This window comes from Haliotis cracherodii, unplaced genomic scaffold (assembly GCF_022045235.1).
Source record: "Haliotis cracherodii isolate W230 unplaced genomic scaffold, xgHalCrac1.p SCAF_6, whole genome shotgun sequence".
Lineage (NCBI taxonomy): Eukaryota > Metazoa > Mollusca > Gastropoda > Lepetellida > Haliotidae > Haliotis > Haliotis cracherodii.
The window spans coordinates 58,079,658-58,095,752 of NW_027266319.1; the positions used below are offsets into that span (position 1 = coordinate 58,079,658).

The 16,095-nt window shown below is 39.4% G+C and overlaps 1 protein-coding gene across 1 annotated transcript; it reads left to right on the forward strand.

Moving 5' to 3' along the window:
• The first annotated feature begins 9,726 nt into the window (after window positions 1–9,726).
• Window positions 9,727–10,659, forward strand: LOC139446535 (golgin subfamily A member 6-like protein 26). The gene is made up of 3 exons (XM_071227837.1): window positions 9,727–9,956; window positions 9,990–10,283; window positions 10,353–10,659. The coding sequence occupies exons 1-3, from the start codon at window positions 9,727–9,729 to the stop codon at window positions 10,657–10,659; spliced, it is 831 nt and encodes a 276-aa protein (XP_071083938.1).
• The last annotated feature ends 5,436 nt before the right edge of the window (window positions 10,660–16,095 follow it).

Below are 16,095 nucleotides of genomic sequence, written 5' to 3' on the forward strand. Positions count from 1 at the left end.
CGTCCAGAATTATGATGGTAGTCTGTAAATAATCAAGTCTAGACCAAATAATCCAGTGATTGAAATCATGAACATCTATCTGAGCACCTGGGATACGATGACATGCATCAACCAAGTCAATAAGTCTGACCACCTGATCGCGTTAGTTGCTTCTTACGACAAGTGTAATTGCCTCTTACGACAAGCATGGGTTTCTGAAGACCTATTCTCTACCCGGGTCTTCATGGGTCGTGCCAGGTAGTACGAGATGGTAATGTGTTGGTTGGTTGGTTGGTTGTTTAACGCCGCACTCAGCAATATTCCAGCTATATGACGTCGGTCTGTAAATAATCGAGTCTGGACCAGATAATCCAGTGATTAATATCATGAGCATCGATCCACGCAACTGGGATACGATGACATGCATCGACGAAGTCAGCGAGTCTGACCACCCGATCCCGTTAGTCGCCTTTTACGACAAGCATAGTCGCCTTTTACAGCAAGCATAGGTTGCTGAAGACCTATTCTACCCCGGATCTTCACGGATAAGATGGTAACGTGAATGCAAATCCTTGACAGGCAGCTTAGAGCGTATACTTCCAATGGAGCTGAGAACATATGATGTAGACACTACTTAATTAAATAATGCCATAGTTTTGATTAAGTCCCCTCTGTCTGGCATCATGAGACAGTGAGTGGCCATTTACTGTAATATATTCTAAAGTCTCATACCAGGTGAGCTTAGATATGTCATGTATGTGTCAAGAAAAACATTATTTGAAAAAATATACTGATAAGAATAATAAACTTTCCTTAAACCAACAACAACAGAAAGCCACCTTGTGAAGTGTTATCACTGTCTTTTCATGGCCAACAATTTCATGTCCGTCTTTCCAACTACATTTCTTACAACATTAAAATCATTTAACAACGAACAAAACACCCTCGTAAAACATCCATAAAGAAAACTGAGACTTTTAACGGAACTTGCAAATATATTTTTCCAATGTCACCAGCGATCCATTGCTGGGATCAATTGAAAACAGGGACAATCTCTGTGTTAAGTCATGGCACTAAAACATTCTGATCATCGATTCCGAAGGTTATGGACACTTCCACTACAAACGTGGAGAAAATGCTGGCAAAAATCTGCCTTATAAGGTCATGCATGTCCCTGGGGTGATAAAACAAAATAAGCTTGTCAGGATAAATGAAATTTGTATTTGACCATAAAATCATTTGATAGTTTAGAAAGATTGAAAAAAATTAAACACACATTAAGTTTAAATTCATGAGACAATATCCAGGTTTTTTCACAATTAAAGGATGCACACCAGGTACAGAGGCTGGTGCACTCTGTTTTAGCCAGTATTGGATTTCCATGTCTCCTTGTAGTAAGAAAACTGTGTCAGTGTTGGTTGTAAATTTTCTCTTAAGTACACTTTTATCCCATTAAACTGTTCCAGAGGGACAGTTTGCCTAGTGATACTCAAATATTAGCTCTCAAAACACTTCACCAGCCCATTTCAACACAAATTTGATGTACAAATCAGCTGTGTCTCCATCAAAGAAACTTTCTTCAGTTCTAAAAGTGGTTTTCATACCCAACAAAATCACTAAATATTTACAAAATTTTGATGATAACCAGAAAAATAAATGTACTTCGATGGCTGTTATGGCCAGCCTTGTTAAATTCAGATCTCACACTCAGATTCGATACCTCTCTGTATGAATGTCTGAAAAACCCTCAATGAGATGTTATATCTGGATATCTTTCAAGTCATCCAATCAGTGTGGAGGCTATTATATTCGAAACAGATCTGATTTCTAAATCTCAAATTGAATGTTAAAGGGCAGTTCTGAATGGAGAATATGCCATACCACGGCACCAACATCCATTTACAGTTAAAGAACATTTGTGTTGGTATTCTGTTGTTCAGTCCAGGGGTCTGGAAAATTTAAAATCCCAATCGGACATTTGCATTTAGGCCACGGCCCCTTCAAATAGCGTATTTTCGTACGACTTTTGAGCGCTTCAGTTATAGCGCAGTAAATCATGGCTCCCAAAATTTACTAACATTTTTAGTAAACTCAAGTTTTCAAATGACACAATGTTTTCCCCCATCTCAGAAAACATTATCAGCTGATCACCGCGATCGCGTAACACCGGAAGTACAAGTCAACAAATCCGAACTGAAGAACACAATTTAATCCTATCATTATAATATCTGGTAATAAAAAAAAAAATTCACTGTTTATCTAGACTAGAGTTTGCAATATACTTGATTAATAATATTCAATAATTCATTCAAAAATCATAATAATGTTTACAATAATTTCGGCGAAATCGTATGCGAAGTGATCGGTACATCGCACATCTCACCGATATTTACAGCAACCACGGTCAGATTACAACTATTGAGGCCTTGAAATGAAGTTTAGTTGCAAGAGAATGGATACACATATCATAAATGCAGTACCATGACTTGCTAATAGTCATATTTGAGGCAATTTGACTATTAAATGTCAACATAACGTTTTTGCAATCGAAATACATGTAGCGCAACTGGTCAAAATCGTTCCATACTTCAAAAAATATCCTGCATACCATCTGTACCAAAGTGCTACGCTTATGGTTCTTATAATTTTAAGTATGTATGGTTGAAGCTGCAACTAAAATAACACGATATTGGAATATATTATTCCTGATAAAATAATAATTTCAGATACAATTTCTTCCCACCACTGCATCAAAATTCTTTAAAGTGGTATCACTGGGTACGTTTTAACTGAATCACCGGTAGATTGGGAGGAAACGTGTGCACAGCTGATTGCTATTTCCGGCTTAGTTTACGAGAAAATACACACGGTAATCTTAATCTCTGCATATAAAACAATGCCTTTGAGAGCAGGAAATACATTTTAATTTCATACTTTTATTGACCAAGTTTGTTATACCTGTTTATTTACCTGAATTCGCTGAAGGGATGCGATAACGCTCATAAATTATTTGACCCCGAAGGTAGCGTTGTTTGTTTTTTAAAATGTCCAGACAGAAAAATTTAAATGTCTGGTAAGCAATATTTTAAATCGGACATTTGAGATTCCCAATCAGACATGTCAGGCGCATCTGACCGTTTCCGGACCCCTGGTTCAGACCGAGTTGTCTGAATCAGATAATGAAAGCGTGAAGGACAATGGACAATGTTGACAAAATTAAGACCATATAGTGAAGCCAATTCAAGTTAAAAATGTGGCAATGATTGGCCCTAAACACAATTTATCTTTCATTTTAAGTTTGTGGTCAAAGTTTAGTCAGTGTTCACATGACAATGGAGGTATCCTTATCATTAATGCAGAGAGGTACAAAAAAATGATAAAAATCCTATTTTAATGAGATTTTTTCACAGCATATTTTCCTCTCCTTTGAAAAGGTCACAGTGAAAGAAATACTGATACCAACGTAATACCTATTCCACACAAACATTTCACCTGCTTCAAACCACTTTTTCACCCAAGTGAAACAATTTGTATACATGACCATTAGGAGAAAACTTGAAACGATCTAGGGTCTAGGCTGGGGCTTAAGCTGGTGACATTAACAGGTAAAAACGTTTGCGTTCCTGCAGATTGTGATGTCTGCTTATCTACTGAACAAGAGCTGAAGGCATCTGCTAAACATAATGATGTACATACTCTGAGATGGTAGCATTGATTGTGCAAAAACACTTGTGCTTGTCCTTGTCAAGCCGTTGACGTACATAGGAGTGGTAACCATCTGAGACACGTCAGTGAGACTCTTTTTCTGCGAGTCATTGTTGTATGAGGTGAGGTGAAATTGGGTTTAACGTCGCGTCCAAGATTATTGCACTTATATAGCGACGTGCATGCAGGTGTGTGTGTGTGGCTGCTTGTACTAGTCCGGACTGATGCTGATTTATAGTGCTAGCACACTGAGATACCATGCCGCAGTTTAACATGAATACCCCACTCAGACACAGTATACTGACTCCGAGCCGACCAGTCCTTGTTTAAGCCTTAATGCCGAGCGCCAGACAGGGTAACAACAAGTACCATCTTTTAACGTCTTTTGGTATGACGTGGGTGGTTGGGGATCAAACCCCGGACCTTCCTCTCTCCGGGCAACGCTCTACCACTAGACCATGGAGGCGGTCTCATTGTTGTATGATGAAAATGGGTTGGTTAGGAAGCAAGTTTGGAGGGTCTAGGTGAATGGTGGGATCTTTAGCCAGTTATACTGTAAATATCAGTTTTCATTAAGAAATGTGAAGGCATTAGGCTACCCAGATGCCCAAGGTGAGAAGAAGTTGGGTTTAACATGAAGGTTTAGATTACTGCAATAGTATAGCGACATGAGTGTGGCTGCTTTTACTTGTCAGGACTAGACATGCCGTTTTTTGCCCACTGAGGCACCATGCCACAGTTTAACATGGATACCCCACTCCGACACAGTGTACCAGCTCCAAGCTGACCAGTCCTTGTTTTAGCCCCCAATGCCTAATGCCAGGCAGGTAATAAGTATCACGTCTGTTTGTATGAGTGAGTGAGTTGGGTTTAATGCCGCTTTTAACAGTATTCCAGTAATATCGTGGCGTGTGAGCTTAATGTGGGAGGAAAGCCCGAAGTGATGCAGGTCTCGGACGTTTACAACTTCGGTGAAACCCACGAGCACGGGTATGGTGCTGACAAACCTAGAAACATAATCGGGGTGAACCGGGATTCGAACCCACAATCATAGGTTTCTGGCGTGTCCAGGGGACACAACTCTGCACAGCGAATCGCGGCGCCTTAGACGACTGGGCCACCCGTGCCCCCCTGTTCGTATGACGCAGGCGGAAATCGAACAACCGACCTTCCGCGCTCTGGACACACATTCTGTCCACTACACTGTGGAGGGACTGAGCTATGTAAGAAATGAGAATGGTCGATAATATCACTTTCATAACTATAGCTGTAATAATTAGTATAACAGCTGTAATAATTAGTATAACTGCTACCGTTGATGTATGTAAATGGTTTAAATCATCCTCTTGAAACTACAATAATTTATTACCCGGGTACCCGCTCCCCTATTACCCGGCCCTACCCGGGTACCCACTGCAGGTCTCAAGAGTTGGGAACAAAATGTCTGATTGGTAATTGTTTTATCGTAGCCCTGGCCAACATGTATCAAACGATCAGTACACTGAAGTTGACTGAAGCTTTATCTTTACTCAGATATATACAAGTCAAAAGGAATGTGTGCATCGTCAGAAAGAAATGCTAACATTAGCGATTTCGTGGTGTAACCACTGACCTATAGTGAGTTTTTGTCATCAAATAATATATCACGTGACTAACCACGGGTCCGGGTAGTCCTGTGGGTACCCGGGTCCTACTCCGGGTAGAAGTCTATGCACATCCCTTGCTAAAAAAGCCGAAGGTACCAAGAAAATGCATTCTTAGCTCCATAGGTAGACCCTTACTACGGAGTTTATTACAGCCAAGCACCTCTCCTGGACAGCGCCTTTGGCAAGGTAGATAATTTTGTACTACAGTGTAGTAATCAGGCAAGTTCACTCAAATCCAATACCTACATTTTCAAGCAATACTTATTTTTGTGACAAAGGAGGAGTTGATTATAAAAAAAATGATAATAAAAAACATCCTAAATTACAAAATTCACACCAAATAAAATTAACAACAATGCAGTTCTACTGTCTATTCATGGAGTTTCCAGATCAACATACAAATGCAAGCCACGTTTCCTTGCAGACAGGAGGTCAATAAAGAATTGAGGTCAACAATCAAATCCCATATTCTCTAGAGTGCAATCTCATGTCCTACAACAAAATTAAGTTTTATTCCTTTGTCTCTGGACCAACCCCTGTCCGCGGCCAGCTGACCAAGATTAATCCACTGTTCCACATTCATGCTGTTAATCTTAAACACGAGCCCATTTTGTCCCAGCACAACAGAAATCTCAACTCTTGGCTAGGAACTGTCAGAAATGCTGAAAGGCATTAATTTGACAAATATTTAAATGTCATATTCAAGCCGGGCTTGACAAACAAGGGAATTAGATCTGTCTGTGAGTTTAGTAATAGGCACTGGATAAGACAACATTTGTAGTAGCGTTGATTTCACACTGACCACTCCATCAGAGTATTGCGATGGAGAAATGGACAAGCAGTGTGATCAGAGATCTCTCCACCTCAAACCAAACGGGCACCAAACATCACTGTGTAAACAAAGTTTTCTATTTGATGATGAAATAATTTCCATAAATATTGAAAAGTACATTGTAAGTGTTGACGGTAAATATTTATCATTTTCAACAAAAGGGTTGTCACCTGTGGTCAAGGAGAAACTTAAATGTACCTTTTTTTACCATTAATTTCACAATGTCCGTTAGAGATTATAAAGAAATTATAAAGTAATTCATAAACACTGAAAATGATACATCAGCATATAAAAATTACCAGAAACTGAATTTTCATGACTGTGCTATGCAACTTCATTTGATGATGAAATAATTACAAAAATTATTGAAAAATAAATTGTTAGTATTGATGGTAAATATTTCCCCTTTTCAACAAAAGGGTCGTCACCTGTGGTCAGAGAGAAACTTTGATGTAACATTTTTGCCATTAATTTCACAATGACCAGTCCAGAGGTTATAGTGATGGATGCATTGACAAGCGGGATGATCAGAGGTCAATCAAACCTCATGCTATGAACAAAACTTTGTATTAAAAGATGAAATAATGATCAAACAAACTGTGAATCTTTATCACCTTCAACGAATGAAGCCTGTGGTCTTATAGAAACATGATTGTAAGATCACAATGCGGGCCACATAATACACAAGTCATATAGCTGCTCCAAGTTTATTTAAAAAATAAACAATGTGTGGGAGATGTTTATCATACAATAAACAACATATATATTAACGAGATATCAATACTATGTACAGCCTTTATAAGGACGTTACTAATATGTATAAGATTTTAAAATATTTACTTGTATTTAAACAATGATGACTCCCTGAATAGAATCTGACCTCAACAATGGCAGACAAGTCCATTTTATTAACAGGGGGTGAAATTACATCTTTCCCCCATATTCTCACAATTTTCACATCAAATAAACCTTTTACCCAATACCGATTGTCATATATCGCCCACTTTTGAATTTGATCATACGGCCACTGTGTTTATCTGAGTAGCCAAGCTACATCTATTGGGAATGACACACCAGACAATTCCCTCTGAAAATGAATGTCGTCCAATATATGATGTCATCAAGTTGTGAGCGCATGTCTGAATCTCCAGAAATGACGTCACAATAGAACAATGTTTTATCATGAAATAAACCATGCTTCTTCATTGTTCTTTGCGATTTATACCATAGCTATCTTATATTCAAGACTAAGGGATGGCTTGGTAGCCTAGTGGTCAAAGCATTTGTTTATCACGCCAAAAGACCTGGTTCAATTCCTGACATCAGTACAATGTCTGAAGCCCATTTCTGGGTTCCCCACCATGATATTGGTGGAATATGGCTAAGAGTGAGTGATTGAGTATGGCTTTTTGCCTTTTTTAGCAATTTTCAAGCAAAACACTGCGGAGGACTCCAGAAATGGACTTCACATATTGTGCCCATGTCAGGAATCGAACCCGGGTCTTCGGCGTGACAAGCAAAAGCTTTAACCACTAGGCTACCCGACCGCCCTGAATATGACTAAGTGAGTGCGTGAGTATGGTTTTACGCCGCTTGTAGCAATATTCTAGCGATATCACGGCGGGGACACCAGAAATGGGCTTCACACATTGTACCCATGTCGGGAATCGAGCAAAAGCTTTAACCACATGGCTACCCGACCGCCCTGAATATGACTAAGATTAGCATACACCACAACTCACTAGTTCAGAATCTGTATATGGGAGGTGTAATGGATTTACTATAAGTCTGCAATATCATCACACTCTGCACACTTCTGACTGATCATTTGCAATTTCCACAGATTATTGTCCAAAAACATCCCAGACAATCTCACTACTATTATATCATAACTACCAGATGTTGGGATAATACTCAAATTGTCCTTTAAAGAGAAAAAATATTGTTTGTACCGGTACTTTTTTTACAAAATATGTTTCCCATCAATGTGACCGACTTCAAGACAAAAAAACAAGAAATCGATGGCTTGTCAATCTTTATTTCACTGACTATCTTACTCACCTAGGGAACCACACTATGTTTTCTTCAATGGGAACCACACTATTTTATTTTTATACAATCACAAAGGAATTGAGATAGATTTGACACAGTTTTTAAGTTCTATTCTAACAATCTTCAAAAAGGTCCAAAATGAAGAATCAGTTTGGGTGCCACCATTAGGATGTAAATAGCAAGAAATAGGTTAATTGTTTCCGATGCTGATCATCCAAATTTCCCATGAGCCATCTCGTCAATATTTTTAGTGGTCCGCCTAATTTGGTTTACAAACATCAACACCTTGATCAGGAGAAAGTAATTTCCCCAAACTATTTCCTATTTCTTGGGGACATCTTGATTACTGCATGGTCTATTTTGATTTGACTTCTGGCTAAAAAGGGGTCAAAACTTAAAGATAAATGTTGAAATGTGAATTTTCAAATATTTTGGTGTCAATGTTTTTCTCGTATATGCATGAGTGAGCGGGTGGAGTGAGTGAGTGAGTGAGTGAGAGTGAGGGGATGAGTGAGGGGGTGAGTGAGTGAGTGAGGGGGTGAGTGAGGGGGTGAGTGAGTGAGTGAGGGGGTGAGTGAGGGGGTGAGTGGATGAGTGAGGGGGTGAGTGAGTGAGTGAGGGGGTGAGTGAGGGGGTTAGTGAATGGGTGAGTGTGGGGGTGAGTGAGGGGGTCAGTGAGTGAGTTGGTGAGTGAGTGAGTGAGGGGATGAGTGAGTGAGTGAGTGAGTGAGTGAGTGAGTGAGTGAGGGGATGAGTGAGGGGGTGAGTGAGTGAGTGAGTGAGTGAGTGAGGGGGTGAGTGAGGGGGTTAGTGAGGGGGTGAGTGAGTGAGTGAGTGAGTGAGAGTGAGTGAGTGAGGGGGTGAGTGAGTGAGTGAGTGAGCAGGTGAGTGGGAAAGTTAGAAGTCAGTTTTACTTCACATATTTGTTGAGCAGGTTTTTTTACGACAGCAAGTATGTTTTACTCCTCTGCACGAACACATACAGCATTGATCATCTCTATTCCTTGGTCAGCCTTTTTAAGACTGATCTTCAAATGATTTTCAAAACACATTCCACACTACCTTTTAGGAAGTTATACAAACAGCTTCAATGCACCATTCACAGTTACGATGAAAAAAGCCCCTTTTATTGAAGAATTAAAACAAACATTAGTTCATCCAAAAAAGAGTAAAATAACAATTACAATTTTTGTCCATTTTGTGCTTGAAGAAGTTTAATGAGTTACGTTCTCTGAGGCAATTGATAAATATTTGCTTTGACACTTAAAAAATTATTGCTTTGAGTTTGGTTGTTTGATTTAAGCTCACAATCTATACCTTGATTGTGATAACTATCTGGGCATGGTGGTTTGCGTTCATTGATTGGCGTTCAGTCAGGTTTGTGTGTGCAAACCTGAAGGTTGTTGACTGATGTATAGTGTAATGGTGAGCATGTTGGATGACAAAAATGAGTATTATATGAAATACATTGCTGATCATATATATGATAATGATAATATATATATGATGACAATGATTAGGAGAAGGAGAAGGAAGAGGAGGAAAAGGAGAAAAAGAAGGAAGAGGAACAGTGGGAGGAGAAGGAAGAGGAAGAGTGGGAGGAGGAGAAGGAAGAGGCAAAGGATGAAGAAAAGGAAGAGTGGGAGAAGGAGGGCGAGGAAGAAGAGAAGAAGGAAGAATAAGTTGGAGGAAGAGGAGAAGGAAGAGTGGGAGAAGGAGGAGAAGGTAATGGAAAAGGAAGAGTGAGAGAAGGAGGAGAAAGCATGAGAAGATAGAGTGGGAGAAGGAGGAGGAGGAGGAGGGGAAGGTAAAGGAAAGGAAGAGTGGGAGAAGGAGGAGAAGGAGAAGGTAAAGGAAGAGTTGGAGAAGGAGGAGAAGGAGAAGGTAAAGGAAGAGTTGGAGAAGGAGGAGAAGGAGAAGGTAAAGGAAGAGTTGGAGAAGGAGGAGAAGGAGAAGGTAAAGGAAGAGTTGGAGAAGGAGGAGAAGGAGAAGGTAAAGGAAGAGTTGGAGAAGGAGGAGAAGGAGAAGGTAAAGGAAGAGTGGGAGAAGGAGGAGAAGGAAAAGGAAGAGTGAGAGAAGGAGGAAAAAGCAGGAGAAGTTAAAGGAAGAGTGGGAGAAGGAGGAGAAGGTAAAGGAAGAGTGGGAGAAGGAGGAGAAGGAGAAGGTAAAGGAAAAGGAAGAGAGAGAAGGAGGAGAAAGCAGGAAAAGGTAAAGGAAGAGTGGGAGAAGGAGGAGAAAGCAGGAGAGGAAGAGTGGGAGAAGGAGGAGGAGGAGAAGGTAAAGGAAGAGTGGGAGAAGGAGGTAAAGGAAAAGGAAGAGTGGGAGAAGGAGGAGAAAGCAGGAGAGGAAGAGTGGGAGGAGGAGAAGGTAAAGGAAAAGTGGGAGAAGGAGGAGAAAGAGAAGGAATATAAGGAGGAGAAAGAGGAGGAGAAGGAAGAGGAGTAGAAGAAGAAAAGGAAAAGGAAGTGAAGGAAGAGGAGAAGGGAGGAAAAGGGGACTGAAGAGAATGAGAAGGAAGAGAAGAGGAGGAGAAGAAGAATGAAGAGAAGAAGAAGGAGTAGGAGGAGGAGGAAGAGGAGCATGTTTGATGACAATAATGCTCATAATATTAAATATAGTGATGATAATGATGACATATATGATAATGATAATGGATACAATGATGATGCTGATGATGACGATGATGATGATGATGATGATGATGATAAGTATGATGTTTGATGATGAAAAATGATACTATTAAATATATTGATGATGATGATATATAAGATAATGATAATGGATACAATGATTAGATACTGTTGGAAACATAAGATATGTTTTGAAATACACACGCAGCAATAAAAACAGTATCTAACAGTGACTAGCGTTGTTACTTATTTATTACTCACTTAAACTTTGCACATTATCTATTAAAAGATCTGTTAAAAAGACGTCACTGGTATAAGGGTGGTGCATGAATGAAAAATTCTCACTGCTCTAACATGCACAATTGTCTCCAAGAAACAGTAAGATGCAGAGTCTAAATAACATGTTAATAACAGCAAAAACTCAAACATTACCAAGTAAGAAATATCTCTGTTCAATGGAAAAATCTAGCTTTATAGCATGAAACCTGTTTCAATGTAGTGTCATCGAATCAGTCATCTCATGTTAAGTATGAGATTTCATACAGGTCAGCAGGTAGTTACATGTTACAAGATTTATTGTAATTGCTGTTAAGCAACACCAATAATGATGTACCAGATTTACGACACAGGATTGCATCAGCTAATAGGAAGACGACATTTATAACAAATGTCCACTTGGTCCAAGGAGGCTCTGTCATTTACAAAATGAAGGTCAAGGTTGTGATGATGCCATGACATGATATTTTGAACATTGGCGACGCTTGGAGCCGTTATGATGTCACAGTGCTTGCAATACTGTGATACAGAGGTGCAAGTCTGTATACTCTGATCTAAAAGGTATTTTTTTTTGCGAGTTCAGCAACAGATCAAAGGCAACGGAAAAATGTGACGGACAATTCAAAATCTTGTTGCTATGCATCTCTTGCATTTCATGAAAATTAGTCGTGTCTTTCAGGAGTAGAGGAGCCTTCTGGGAATGCCTTTCTTACTTTACATTAAAATAATAACTTCTGATTGGTTAAGGAGCACGTAATTATTCTTCATATAGCCCGCCGAGAAATCAATAGGAGCACATCTTAGGCATCTTGTCGAGGCAAGAGAGTTAACTGACTGTAAAATTCCAGTTTCCACCCTTACCGAACAAGGCTGGAATGTCTGGGCTCGATCGTAGCGCCACCAGTGGCTATTATGGGTTATGTCCCTTCCATGTCCCTCCTATGGACCAATCAGATTCCACCTCTCGTATCACTTGCATCTGTTTCAAACAAAATGGAGACGCCCAGTTAAGATGATCTGATCAGTAATCAAAACCTATATTGTGATAAAATGGGTTTTACTTTGCGAAGTACATCAAATCTCGTAAGCACCTTGATGAAAAACATGTAAAGATTTGGAAAATATCTGTTCATGCTGAGTTGGCAGTATACATCCTTTGCAAATCCTGCAATCAACCGATATCTTCATGGCAGTTTACGAACAGGATGTCGATTTTGTGACGTCATTTTGATTGGACTATGCATAGACTCGTAAGTCCAGCCAAAACATAACTCCATAATTCCTGCCTAGTTCGGCAAGGGCGGTAAGTGGACTTTTACAGTCAGTTAACTCCCTTGCCTCGGAAATAAGCATCTTAGGCAACCTGCTTGTCTCAAAACAGTGCCGCTGAGTTTCTGACATGAACCGATGTTTATCCGAATGCATTTAGTAAAGGGAAATAACTTGGTTCGTTTGTGTTGTCTGCTACTAGTTTTGATGACTTTGTGAAACTGCAGACATATTCCGTGCCTGTATGAATTATTGTTGGCAAGCTATATTTGTTGTCATCCAATCCCTTGGGGCATATAGTGGGATGCACTATAGTGTGATGCTTAGGGTTAATAAGCTCAAACACAGGGTACATCACACCACATAGTTTCGACATTGGTTGACAAATTATAGTGTACACATTAAATTTGAAATCAACACCTCCATTCAAATGATCAGCTGCTGACCAAAACTAGTCCCGTCCAAGTATAGAGCATCACACTTTGAATCTCTGACCAACACTACGTCACTCGCACCAAAGGGGGCCCGGCTGTGAAAACAAAATGGCTGTTCCTTGATCTATCAGCTGAATTTATAACATGTCATTACCATTTTGGAAGAGGGAAATCAGAGTGCTTGCCAAAGACGTTTACTCTAACTGTATGACCCTATACTGAAGACGTGAAAATCAACAAACTCAAGTCTGCTTACATGTCAGTGACAGCTTCGAATGAAGGGTAAGGTCACCAGAAGAATAAGAAAAGACAACTGTGATCTACTCACAGCGTTTTACGCTAGAGATTAATAGGGAATGTTATTTTCACAAAAACACAAGTCAGGCACACTTCCATTGAGTTTTGAAACGATCAGAACTGTTCACTTTGAGTGATCTGATCGTGCAGTCGTGTGTTCATATATGAACAAACACCTTCAGAAGCAATACGCTTTCAATGGGGACACTGATGGCACAAAACGTAAGTCCTGATATCTGTCCTGATAGTTTAAACTTCATTTCAACACGTTTAACCTTTTACGTTAAAACAAATTGAAAGTCGCGAAAGTGGTCCGGGACATCATGCTTGTAATTTTTTAATGAATGAAAAAAGTAGTTCCGGTGTGACAGAGGTCACGGTTATCCACACAAAACGAATAAAACGAGGTCAACCTTGTACGACACACCTGTGACGTACAGATTTAGTATCTTACCATCTGTATCTTCACCATGTGGGTAATAAGATGTTATCACACAATGTGTAATACACCTGTCTGCTCTTATACGGATATCTCCGATGTGTGACAATAAATATAATGATGATAATGATAACAGGAATGATTTATGTCAATGTCTACAACCCTCAACTTTTGTTTCTGTACTTTGCAAACTACAGCTTTGTTTTTGTTGTTGTTTCACAACCATCAAATCTGTTTCTTAACCTTCAACTCTATTCTTATTTATGTGTTTCACAACTCAGCGAGAGAAGAAACTTTGGAAGGCTATGTACCGCTTTAATTAAGAGGTCATTGAACTACTGAAAAACAAAATCAATAAAAAAGAAAATGGTTCAGTATCAGAAGTCTGAAGTCACAGTGAACTATCTGATAATGATGATGATGATGATGAAGATGACGGCGGAGACTTGACGACTGATCTATACACTGATTGTACTGACAGAAGGTTTTTGCACAACTAAGAGTTGAAAAAGGTAAAATATAGACATTAATGTGAATATCTGCTCGTAAAGACATGCAACTGGATCCTTTATTGTGACGGTTATCTCCATCACCTTCCTTCTCCGCCTCCAGACACTGGCTGATCATACAAATAACACATACAGACTCAGAAAAAAATAGCAAATCCTTTCAATTATATATTTGAGATAACTCCAAGCGTTTCGTAAACTGATCATACATCAAACAAAAAATATCATATAAAAACCTTTAAAATGAGTTTCCCAAATTAATTGCTGCATTATGTTGTCTGTGGGATATGTGAGGGCAGCATGTAGCATACTTGAAGTTTGCATCTGCATGTTTGGTACAGCTGTAGTCAAAGCAAAACACTCAAAACTCCTCCTCCTCCTCCTCCTCCTCCTCCTCATCATCATCATCATCATCATCACATAGTTCACTGACTTCTGACACTGAACCATTTTCTGCTTACTGATTTCCATGTCCCATAAATTAAAGAGGCACTTATCCTATGTCTGGAGGCGGAGAAGGAAGGTGATGGAGATAACCGTCACAATAAAGGATCCAGTTGCATGTCTTTACGAGCAGATATTCACATTAATGTCTATATTTTACTTTTTTCAACTCTTAGTTGTGCAAAAACCTTCTGTCAGTACAATCAGTGTATAGATCAGTCATCAAGTCTCCGCCGTCATCATCATCATCATCATCATCATCATCATCATCATCACATAGTTCACTGTGACTTCTGACACTGAACCATTTTCTGCTTACTGATTTTGTTTTTCCAAAATTTCTATGTCCCATAAATTAAAGAGGCACTTATCCTATCAAAGTTTCTGCTCTCTCAGAGTTGTGAAACACATAAATGGAATAGAGTTGAGGGTTAAGAAACATACAAAAAAAAAAGATTTGAGAGGTTGAGGGTTGTAAAACACAGAAACAAAAGTATACAATAAAATAAATCTTTTCCCCCACAAAATACTCCATATCATGTCTGTTGAAACAAGCAAAACAAAACAGGAATGAGAGTTGTGAAAAAAATAATAAAACTTTGCCATTATCCAAATACTGCAAAAAACTGCCAGTGGTATGTGACTTCTTCTAAAGCAACCCCAGTTAAAAATCAGTCATTTAATGGCTGAATATGGAATGACAACAACTGATGGCTTACCTATAATACAGCACAATAAACATATTTTGCATTCTTATTCTCGTTTTTTTCTTTTATATGTCATCTGGAGCCTTCTCGGAACATCATCACTCCTCCATCAAGGTATTTACAACAGAGTGGTGAATAACCCAATACAAGCACAAGAACACTTTCCACAGTCAAGCTATTCTAAAGTCAATAAAAGACCATCTACATATTGCACCAGCAGATTGGGAATACTCTCACAGACTTAAAGTGCAAATCGCCACAATGTTGAGAGGAGTAATGGCAGCCCTAACAAGCTCCAAATCCAATCTTTGATCCAAACTCTTGTGTCGGACCATTTCTGCGGCTGCCGTCAAGGCCAGCATGTGAAAAGGAGGATATTGGTGTCGGTGTTTTCGTGTAAGTCTCGTATGTGTTTTTCCCTTGTGTGTAAGAAAAGCCGGCAGGATATTGGTATGTGTGTCCACAACCTGATCGGATACAGGGCAGGACTGATCGGAAAAATTTGGCATTGAAGAGAGCAATGATTATCTAGCACAGGCGTTGCGTGAATCAATTGAATGTTGTCTGTCTGTGTCCCGACTCACTACTAATAAATCAAAGCACTCAGACACTAGCTCTAGTCAAAGCTTTAATTAATCTGCCAAAACTAAAACACACACATCATTGCGCGTAAGGGGCAAACGATCAAGCATGAGACCCACACCAAACTTATACAAGCATCTACATCAATAAACATAGTATTGGTGTCCGCAGCCAATTCAAACAAAAAGAAACCTTAGAATAAGTCTAGAGATTTATTTCGTGAGGGGACCATTCTGTGACCAGCATGATGAAAAGGTTAACCAATTCCGCACACTCACAATTCTTGCATCGTTG

Excerpts from the sequence above, each read along its gene's own strand:
- LOC139446535 (XM_071227837.1), top strand. The coding sequence starts at position 9,727 with ATGATTAGGAGAAGGAGAAGGAAGAGGAGGAAAAGGAGAAAAAGAAGG. Across the intron at positions 9,957-9,989 it reads AAGGTAATGGAAAAGGAAGA|AGTGGGAGAAGGAGGAGGAG; the intron begins GTGAGAGAAGGA and ends ATGAGAAGATAG. Across the intron at positions 10,284-10,352 it reads GAGGAGAAGGAAAAGGAAGA|AGTGGGAGAAGGAGGAGAAG; the intron begins GTGAGAGAAGGA and ends AGGTAAAGGAAG.